At 36.1% G+C, this 10677-nt stretch overlaps 2 protein-coding genes across 2 annotated transcripts; one reads left to right on the top strand and one right to left on the bottom strand.

Annotated features, from left to right (window-relative positions):
- LOC145634305 (putative small nuclear ribonucleoprotein F) lies at positions 1-4388 on the bottom strand. Its single transcript, XM_081685725.1, has 6 exons — positions 4267-4388; positions 4010-4072; positions 2209-2296; positions 1909-1946; positions 1705-1769; positions 1-341 (listed from the first exon to the last, which is right to left on the bottom strand). Exons 2-6 carry the CDS (start codon positions 4013-4015, stop codon positions 272-274), a joined length of 267 nt encoding a protein of 88 aa, XP_081541851.1. The 5' UTR covers positions 4016-4072; positions 4267-4388; the 3' UTR covers positions 1-271.
- A 2394-nt stretch (positions 4389-6782) lies between these two features.
- On the top strand, positions 6783-10606 carry LOC145635607 (uncharacterized). Its single transcript, XM_081686915.1, has 6 exons — positions 6783-7243; positions 7569-7736; positions 8565-8799; positions 9170-9358; positions 9579-9844; positions 10150-10606. Exons 1-6 carry the CDS (start codon positions 6968-6970, stop codon positions 10327-10329), a joined length of 1314 nt encoding a protein of 437 aa, XP_081543041.1. The 5' UTR covers positions 6783-6967; the 3' UTR covers positions 10330-10606.
- Positions 10607-10677: the final 71 nt, after the last annotated feature.

The raw sequence follows: 10677 nt of genomic DNA, 5'->3' as shown, positions 1-10677 counted from the left end.
CCAGAAAACCTTAAACTGAAATGGTAAATGAACAATTTCTAGACAATAAACATAACATCCCAAAAGCAAAATTTCAAACTCATCATAATACAAAAATTTTGTTGTGGATATCAAGTGATTCTTTTACACAAGGTGTGTCAAATCAGTCTCACTCAGTAGTTTCTACACCCTATATATCTGTCTTCCATGAGCTGGCAGCAATATGTCAGCAGTAATTCTCCATATGACAATGGCAAACTTGTATCATGGGATTGGGATATATAAGTCTGTTTCAGTCTCGGTCAGCATCCTCTATCTCCTCATCCTCAGGAACACCGCGAAGGTACAGGACATTGTTGCACCTATGGGAAAAAATAACCCGCCCCAAAAAGGGTAGTGTTAGATTTGAGTTTGGGTAAGATATGAAATCCAAACAAAGACTCAGCAATAAGTTCACTTGAAAGATTTGATCACCATTCACCAAGTATTAACAGCTGTGGTAGTTTGGGACTTTATTCGTCTGCCTAAATTCTCAGAGGGGTTGGGCCCGTTGGGGACTGCCAGGCTTGGAATAAAGCAGCAATTGCCAAGTGTGTCTGGTAGGTCACTTGGCTGATGTTTTCTGAGGGGAAATGGACATGTTTCTTTGAAGTCATTAGTTGGTGGGAAAATAGATCCACAGTTAATGACAGTTGGACTGGGAAGAAAATTTGCTGTATGAAAGAGAGTTTCAAAAGAGCCTATGCTAGGTTCAAAAAAAAAAAAAGAGCCTATGCTAACAACATTTGGACTGAAGAACTCAAAGCATGTCTATTCTATTGCTTTCGGGAATTTCATCTGACTGTTTGTTAAGATTGGTAGACTAATAACAAGGAATGGACTACACAGAATTGGAGTTTGTCCTGATAACCTCTGTTAACGTGTTAAAAACTGAAAAGGTTGCCTGAGATTATTGACCTACTTTTCTTTAGCTGCTGCTAAAGATCTAAGGTTCTTGAACTTATCTGTAATTGGATTCAAGTTCCATACAAAAATGGAGTTACATTGGATTCTCTGTAGAGGGAAACTTATAAAAGCTCAAGGCAGAAGAAAATCAAGTGTATGAAAGATATGGTTAGTTTGGTCGACAATCTTTGGCATGCTAAAGATACATCTCTGTGGAAGCAAAAGGTTTATTGTGCTGATTTACTCTGTGATAATTTTGTCTCAAGTGATTACAAAACTTGATAGTTTAGAAACTAGTTAATGCTTAATGGTGTAATGCTGAAAAGGAGTGGTTAGATGCTCTAAGATAGCTAGATGAGCACCCCTTGACCCGTTCCTCCTCAAGGGTATGCCCTTCACTACTTGCACCTAATTTTGATTTTATAAAATTGCATGCTTGCTTTAATATATATGAAACATATAACAAGTTCTTAACCCCTCCCCCCCCCCCCCCCCCTTGCCCCCCTCAATAATCAAATACTCATCCCAATACATGATAGAAAGTCACCCTCATGACTGTAAACAAAAATTATATAACAAGTCACCCCAAGACCAGCTGGTTGCACCAATAAAAATAGGTGCAATCAGTCATTCAGTCGCACAAAAATTTGTGAGCATTCTAAGAAACAAAGTTGGTGGGCCAAGCACAAGTTCAGAGGTGCAATACTCTAGACCTTCATTGAGAAATATAACATTTTTTATACGAAGTATATGTAAAAATGTAAAGAGAACTTTCATTACCTGATGAGGATCTCTCCAAGATCTCCAGTCTTCTGGCCTTCAATATACTCTTCTGTGTTTGCCAGCTGCAGGCAAGTCATTAATATTGGAACAATCAGGCAAGCAACTATGAAATACAACAATAGAACAGAAAGAAAAGCATCCACTAATTCAGAAGAAATGTCATTGAAATGCAATCAAACAAAAATGCCTTCTAGTAATTACCTGTAGATTCATGTAGCCATCAACTGACACAAGATAACCTGCAGAGGTCATAAGAAAAGCACTGTCACATTCATTTCCGCATGGCCAATTAAAATACCTATTACACCCAAATAATTATGAAAAAGAATGGCAATCCCTTCTTTCCTTTTCTTTTTTTCTGAAAACCTATTCATAGTCATTGGACTTGCCAGCAAAAATGAAAATAAAGGTAAGCTCAAGAAAATAGTCGTGAAACTAAAGAGAAATAAGGGCAGAAATTCATGACATGAAAATTAGATCTGCTGATCACAAGAGAATTACCTTTGTACTCCATTCCCCACTTCAGCTTCACAATGACAGGTTTTCCAGTTAGATTGTTCAAGAATGGTTTAGGATTTACTGGAACAGTCTGCAATAGTAAGCACGAATATTAAAGAAATAGTTCAGAAAATCATGGTAATCAGAAGATGAAACGTTCAACAATTTGGTGGAAAATCTAACACTCTAGCTGCTAAAACAAAATCATTAACTCCCAATATAACTCATTACCCTCTTTCCCCATTAGTGAGCCGAACAAAAAGTCTGAACTGCATTTTCAGATCATTAGGTTCCAGACAATCAATGCTACAAAATTCCTCATATATGTGGTAAATCATTTTTCATGCTGGTAATTAGATAACAAGATAGGCAAAATAATGCTTCAGATACTATATTGTTTGGATAAGTAATTGAACCACTTTCGGAGATTTCAGAATCCAGTGCTAAATACCCTTGAGATTGCAAGGAATGCATCTTGATGTCGTATAATGTTGTTTGGAACCATATATACCACTAGTTGGTCATAAAAAGTCCCATGGTGACCTTAAATTAATGAAGGGAAGCACAAATTGTAAATGACTAAATTAACAATTTAAAGGCAAATAAGAAGGATCCAACAACCCAAATGGACCCCTTGGTGTTTTGGAATCGATGGAAAGCACCCCGACCTCTTTCCTTTACGAACCCGGAAAAAGGTGAAAAATATCCAAGATTGAAGGCTTATAATCCATGCTTTCGAGCCAATTTCAAAAAAAAAAAAAAGAAAGAAAATCCAAGATTGAAGTGAATGTGCAGGGTGTCTCCCTTGCTCATTTAAGTTGGTTTGGAACCATAAAAAAGCCTACCAATAGGTTTATAAAGTTATGAGGTTCAATTATGTAGCTATTTCAGAATATATTGGTAGTGAAAAACTGCAATAGATGATTGTTTATATCACCAACTTGGCATCACACGGTGTCGTGAATCCTTTGTCTTCATTAGTGTTGTTGAATATTCACAAATTCATTACTTACCAACATCAATCATGAAAAAATGATTTACCACATATATGTGGTACTTTTTGATTTATCAAATATATGAGAAACTTTGTACCACTGATTGTATGGAACCTAATGGGCCGACGCTAAATAAATGGCAATAAAAAGCCAAAATGAAAATTCAGATACTTTCTTGTTCAGATAAGTTATGCTAAAATATTACTCCACATTAGGAGGATGCTTATAGATTAACTGATGGACAAATCTACAAGGACTTGCCGAGTCAGAAAAAATCATAAACATCTCAAAATCTCGTATGCATTTCACCCTTCCACTCATTCGGTCATACCATCCAAAAAGGGGCTGAAGAACAACTTAATGTATCATTCAATTCATTAAGTTAAGGAAGACGAAGTTAAGCACACATTACCTAACTTGGTTTGTTATTCTATAAGGAAAATATTACATCGCAAACAAATAATGTAACCCAAATATGTTAAGAGTACTAATCACAATGACCAAGCAGCCAACATAATATTAAGTACTGTAATAAAATTGCCACTAGAATAGATTTTTTTTTTTTTTTTATCAATTCATCCCGACATGGCCACACTATATTGAGCAAAAGCATTGCGAAAACGGTTTCGGCTCATGATTCTCAACAGGGACATAGAAACACTAATCAAATTTTGTCCATTAATTTTGATCAATCAATACATGAATACAACTAAAGCATTAGACTCTCATATTTACTACAACAAACAGGCATTAGAGAAGACGTATTCATATGAATTACAGAAATTTGACAAAATAAAGTAAGTTCTTACCGCCATTTTAGCTTCACAGTCAAGAGTGTCCTACAATTCTGGGAATAAGGGTTAAATCAAAGCCTGCAACACATTAGCAATCAAAGTTGAGTCAATTATCAAAGTAAGCTCGAAAAAATTGTTAAATTCTTCGAGTAATTACGACCAATAGTTCAATAATCCTCAGAAGAACCCTAAATTGAGTATATTGACAATTAAATTAACGATTAATACTAGATTGTGAAATTGATATTCGATGATTTAATAAAACAAGTTACCTCAGAAGCTGCTTTAATGGAGGAGAGAAAGCTCACGAGCCGCTACTATGGAGAGTACGGTCTAGTTGAGTCAAGAGAGGTAAAGGGTGCAGCGAGGTAGCGCAAACATGAAATAGGTCTAGTACTGTAAATTGGAGAAATATAGTATCTCCCGTCTCATATTAGTTGCAATTTTAGAATACTCGGGAGGCTCAAGTTGGGTTTGAATTGGGGTGAGGTTGAAAAAATTGGCCCATTCTTTGGGCGGGGCGGGTCAAGCTTTGGATCAAAAATTATGTTCTAAATTAATCGAGCCATGTGAGCTTTTCAGGTCGGGGCCAAAAAAAATAACTAAAATTACATAAAATCCCATTCCCAAACTCGCCGACCAGAGAAATATGCCCAGGGGTGGGTCAAGTTTGGCTCGCTTGGATCAGGTATAGTATTATTCGTGATATATAAAATATTCCAAAGTTGCAACTATTATGAAACAAAGATGAATGATTGAATGATCAACTTTCAAATTCGAAGACTGTAAAATTAAAATCCAAGACTCAAAATTGAATTGATTGTATAATTTGTATTGGAATATTGGACTGATAACTTTGGTTCAAAACTCGTAAAGGATCCATTTAGACAAATTTTATACAAAGTTATTTTTGTAAAACATCTTAAGAAAAGTTTGGTTTAAGCTGCTTATATATAAAATTGTTTAGAACGAATAAACTTATACATAGCGTTTGTTTAAGAAACTTTTAGTTTCCATACTCATAAATCATACCTTAATGCCATTTGGTTTTAGAATAAAGGGAAATAGCAAAATTTTAATTTCCATCCTTCATTGTTGTGTCTTAAGAGGACGTTGGCTTGGCTCGTGTTGCCTCCCCCATAGCCTTAATTAATAATTATGCAAGCTAAGACACTACCTTCAATCTGCAAAATTTAAATAATTGTGATATGCTAGAGAATTAATTAGCAAAGTCTGTATGCTATTAGGGACACATAAAGTGGACTGTTGAATCTCAATCGACTATACTATTAGGTACACATAATTCAAAATTCAACAAATAACGATACATACCAACTTAACATAGTCTTTATGTTATCAAATACATATTAATTGCACTGTTGACGAGATTTGATTGCAATTCTAAATTCTACTACTCCGTATTTCCAACTTTAATCAGCTAAGTTAGCTAATATCCCACGATTTACAAATTATTACTCAATACAAAGCATAACTTTTTTTTTGGTTGCAAATGAACTCGTCAGGGAGGAAATACATGTTCATCAATCTAATTTACCAATCAAGGGGCATATAAGACATTTCACTTATTTATTTGGGGGCAAGTTTGTACTTTCTTCCTCCCTTATTCCTCCTCCAATAAAGATCACTGCACTTTCTTCCTCCTCCATCAGTCCATCACAACAACGCCATCAACACCTAAGGTGATTAAAATTTCTTCCACGAAGAAGATGCTACTCCTACGGGATTGATATGACCCTAATTTTGCATCTTTTTGCTAATAGGGTGTCTTTTTGATATCGCTTGGAGTGGTTGGGGAAGGAGGAAGGAGGAAGAAGGGAAGAAGAAGAGGGACGCGATGATCAATGATAACCGATGACCGTACCGGCGAGATGACAGAGGAATGACGGAAATGGTGGTGGTTCGTCATTGAGAATTGTGATGCTAAATCTAGGTGTTTTTTTAAAAAAAAAAAAAATATATACTTCGTATTATATTGCAAAGGTGTGTTGGAATAAAGAAGGGGTCGGGAATTCAAGATGTTACTTCCCATTCTTAACTTCAATTGAATAATTCTCACATAACACCTCATTTAAGTAGAAGTTTAAGGTGATAAATCACCAACGTTATACTCTTGTGTAACTCTTATAACCCTCCCCTGAGAATGTTAAAGGTGATTAATTACTACCATCAATTTGATTATTCATCTCCCTTGACGTTTGATGAGATTCTTCTTCTATATTTTTCTATAAATAGAAGAAGTCTTTATTATGTTACATACACTTAAGAAATACATATCAAACACAAGCTAAACACATACTCTATATTGGGCATAAGTTACTTGGCTCCAACCTTCCACCCAAAAGTGCCTTTGAGTGGAAGTGGTGTGTTAACCTTAGGGAACATGCCAACGAATACAATTGAGCACCCCGATTGCGTCGGAATTTCATTTTCAAGTCAGTGAATTTGCTTCACGACACACTGTACTCTTCCTACTTTTGTGAGATCAATTTTTCGGTCTTGCTTAATATTTTTATATTATTTGTAATAGACTACTCCTTTATTTACGACAAGGTGGTCCACAAAAAAAGCTAATTTACAATATTTGTCAATCATCCTGATCGACTGGGGTGGTCTACTCATTAAGTGAACTTATTGTTAGTTAATTAAAATCTAAGATAATGCTCCTTAACATAATTCATATACATATTGTGTGTTCTCGTTAATTTTTTTTTTTACACTCTATTATATATTTATTTTTTGAAAATTTTTTCTACTCGTATCAGATTGAAACTTCTCACAGATCGGCCGATCCGTGTGCTTCTTAACATGTCACAGATTCACAACAGTCCAATGCAACACCGCAAAAGAGTAAAGCCCAACCTTTCTTCAAAAACAACCTACCAAAAAACACACTAAAATTGAAATTTCCCGGTTTCTGAGTAAAAACTTCGAAGTTCTGGAAAATCGATTTCAATGGCGTCGTCGTCTTCATCATCACCATCTTCGTCAACAGAAAACCTGCTGAAAACCCTAACTACCAGAGGTTGGTGTTTCAATGACCTCAACCTTGATCAAGTTCGAGCAATCATCACCGTTAATTCCGCCATCAACGGTGATTCTTTCACCGTCAATTCCTTGGAATCCGAGCTCTGTAATATTGATTTACGTTCAATTGGCGGTAAATCATTGCCTGATTCTTCTCTCCTTCGCAAGGCGTCTCAGTTTATTCAACCTCCTAAAGTTCTTCAGGCAATTTTTCTCTCTCTCAATATCCTTAATTACCCCCAATTTCTAGGGTTTGTATTTAATGTTCGAAACAATTCAATTTAATCCTTTTGGGGAATTTGGATATTAATTAATTGTGTTAGTATCTTCAATTGTTTTTCAAGTATTTCTTCCCCAAGTTTCTAGGGTTCTTCCAAGTTTTAGTCTAGCGTTAACCATTTTCGTTGGTTATTAGCTTCTTAAGTTTTGAAAAGTATCCCAAGCTGTTTTTTTTTTCCTTTTTCTTTTTTCTGAAGAATTTCTTTATAATTTGCTTTTGTTGATTGTGTTTAGGTTTTGGGTTTTGTAGATAGCTTCAGTGAAGGATATAAGTAGGAGCAGTGAGGTGCTTGGTTATAAGGGTTCGAGCGACCGGAGGCTTCTGAAGTTGATTTTGACTGATGGACAATCTGAAGTTACTGCTGTGGAGTATTCTCCTATACCGGCATTGTCCGAAAACACTGTCCCTGGAACCAAGGTTACTCTCTCCTATGCTTAATCGATGCTAATGATTCGGTTTACATTTGTTTTGGTTTAGTTTTGTGACATCTTGGAAGAATTTTTGAATGAGCAATAGTTCAGTCTTTAATATCCACTCTACATTGTTACTTCATAGAATATTTGTTGGTTTTGTAACATGTGTGGATATTTGTATTGAATAATTATCTTGGCATAGGCGTAGCTGCTTGTGAAAACCCTCGATTGAAAGAAAAAGTTGATGGACATATTGATCGGTGACAAATAGAAGGTGAAGAACAGTATATTTTGACGTTTGATTCAGTACATTGTTATCCAAAGTTATTGAAAATTGCCAGTAGTAGCTCCTCTAACTTTGTTAGAAATAGATAGTGCCTCTAGTTTTGATTATGTGTAATACATGGCTGTAAGCTTTGTATGTTGGAATGTTGCTTCATTGGAATTTCATGTTGCTAGAGAACAATAAAGGAGATAGTAGAATTAACATCAGCAATCATAGGATAGACATGCAGATATCCGTTCATCATCCTAAAAAAGAGATGAGCCTTAAGGAAGAAAAGGCATGTCTTGGTTTAGTTGGAATTCAAAGACTTTAAGTGTTATCATATGGAATGATGTGTAAAGAAGAAAATGATCAATTTATTGAATGTGATTAGATGCTGTCATCCAAGAAATGACATTGAAAACAACTAAACTGTGCTCTTCATTTGTGTGGCTGTTTTTGGTAATGGGCTATGGTGTGGCGCATTGTTTGGTGCTTATGGGGCTTATCTAAATTTTGTTTATCATTGGTTAACGTTAATGAACGCAAGTTGTTGCTTATTGTCAGGTCCGTTTAGAAAAGAAAGTGGTGGTACACTATGGTATCGTGTGCCTTACTCCGGATGTAATTACTGTACTAGGAGGAGTTGTGGAATCATTGTATGAAGAGTGGCAGATGAACCTGAAGTATTCAGGTTTTGCCCGCTCCTCTCTGAGGCTAGGCCGAGAAGGTGATGCTGGTGGTCCCCCACCGTTTGAGAAATTGAAGATTGGAGGGCCTAAACTTGGTTTTTCTCGTACTGGTATACTTCTCATCTTGCTATTTTGTTAATTGAGAATAGGAAGATATTGTTGAGGTGCTTGCAATCTGCATGACGTTTGTCAAGCAGTAATTATAAATACATAAAACAGAGAAGGTCTTGATGCTGCTGACTGCCAGCATGGTTAGGGCTTGGGTTCTGAGTTTAGGACTAAATTCTATCAAGTAAAACAGAGCCTGTGTTGTGGAATACATTTGACTTTTTACATGGGTCAATTATTGCTGTAAGCTTCTTATCCAATAAAATAAATAAAAGAAAAAGTATTGTTGCAAGGAACGACTCTTTATGTGATTTCTCCTTTTGTGAAAAATATATTCCTTTTGTGTTTAATATACATATTGCATTGGCACAGCGGCATCAGCTTCCAGGAACACCAGAGCTACTGTTGCCAAATCTTCCAGAGAAACTGATGTCCGGCAGGTGGAACAAAAGCAAGCCCCTAATGCTATAGCTGATGATGCAGATGCTAATCTGAAAACTGGTTCAATTTCCCAGAGAGCTGAAGAAAAGCCAACGAGCTCTGATACTAGACCAAAAGAAGGTCCAGCTTCTTTTGATCTTACTTCGTATTAATTCATTCTGTGCATGTTCATAAAACCACATGTTGTTTATAATTTCACATCTCAATTTTTTTCTTTCCTTTTTCTCATGCTCTACATATTACTTTAAGTTCACTGAGAATAGGTTGGTTACTATGATGATATTGGCTTTATTATATCAATAAAACTGGCTGAGTGAGTTGGTGTTTTCTTGCTTGCCAGTGACTGAGTACATCCCTATTCAGAATCAAGCAGCTGCACAAAAACTCCTGCAAAAAATGAATAATCCAAACCATGGCAATGAAAGACATAGAGGTTCAAGGTACAAGGGAAGGGGGTATGAAGAAGAGAAACAGGTTTTCACTCTAGAAGAGTGGGAAAGGAGAAAAGCTGAGGGAAATCCAGCAGCTAGGAAAGAACCACTTGATCTCAGTCATGACGAGGCTCTTGCTCGACAACTTCAAAACCAGTTTAATTTGGAAGAACAGGTGAGTACCCATTACTCTTTTCAAATTATTAAAAAAAAAAAAAAAAAAAAAAATTGCTCAAATGCATTTCTGGGTGACTTTAGAGGTCTTCAAGATAGTGAAAACTGTCTCTTATATATGGCTATATGCATCATTTGATCTATGATTTTATTTTCTTCTCTCATCCTATTCTTTCCTTGTCTGAGTTCAATTTGTCAAACCCTATAAGATAGTCAAAATTTGAAGTTATACTATCCAGTATTTCTGAAACATGAAGTTTTAGGGCTTTTGTATTCAATCAGTAATGTTCCTTGTTTCCCCTTCAGGAGCAGCGGGGTCCTCAGAGAAGCAAGGCAGAAGATATAAGGTTAAGCATGTTCAGTTTTGAAAAAGACGAAAGTGGAGATCAAGGAATGTCTGGTTCAAGAGGGAGGGGAAGAGGGAGAGGAGGGGGCAGGGGTAGGGGTAGAGGAAGGGGCAGGGGAAGAGGGAGAGGGAGAGGTTGATGATGCTGTCTCTCTCTGATCTTTTTTTTTTTTTTCCCCTTCCTGTGTTAGTTTATACTCTGTAGTCCGTACAGCAACTCTTAGTCTCGTACAAAGTCTGATTTTGAGTTCCTTTCTGGTTTTCCCTTAAAAAGGTTGTAACTATCCTTGGGTGAAATCTACAGCCAATAACTATCAAACTATGTAACCCTTTTTATCAATAGATATATCCTCTTGCTAATATCAAATGTCTTCGAATTTTTAAAATACCAGTTAAATTTTGATAAAACGGTCATGTGAGGATGGAAATGATCATTTTGACGATTGAATATTGCCTAATAATGGAGCTAAGAGTCAAACTAGACAACC

Source organism: Chenopodium album, chromosome 6, assembly GCF_948465745.1.
Source record: "Chenopodium album chromosome 6, dcCheAlbu1.1, whole genome shotgun sequence".
Classification (NCBI taxonomy): Eukaryota; Viridiplantae; Streptophyta; class Magnoliopsida; order Caryophyllales; family Amaranthaceae; genus Chenopodium; species Chenopodium album.
This window is presented reverse-complemented; position numbering and strand designations above follow the sequence as displayed.

Coding starts and splice junctions, on each gene's coding strand:
- LOC145634305 (XM_081685725.1), bottom strand. Junction 1,770..1,908: donor ATGGCTACATGAATCTACAG/GTAATTACTAGA, acceptor ACTTGCCTGCAG/CTGGCAAACACAGAAGAGTA. Junction 342..1,704: donor CTTGGAGAGATCCTCATCAG/GTAATGAAAGTT, acceptor TTTTTCCCATAG/GTGCAACAATGTCCTGTACC.
- LOC145635607 (XM_081686915.1), top strand. CDS start 6,968: ATGGCGTCGTCGTCTTCATCATCACCATCTTCGTCAACAGAAAACCTG. Junction 7,737..8,564: donor ACACTGTCCCTGGAACCAAG/GTTACTCTCTCC, acceptor GCTTATTGTCAG/GTCCGTTTAGAAAAGAAAGT. Junction 9,359..9,578: donor TGATACTAGACCAAAAGAAG/GTCCAGCTTCTT, acceptor CTTGCTTGCCAG/TGACTGAGTACATCCCTATT.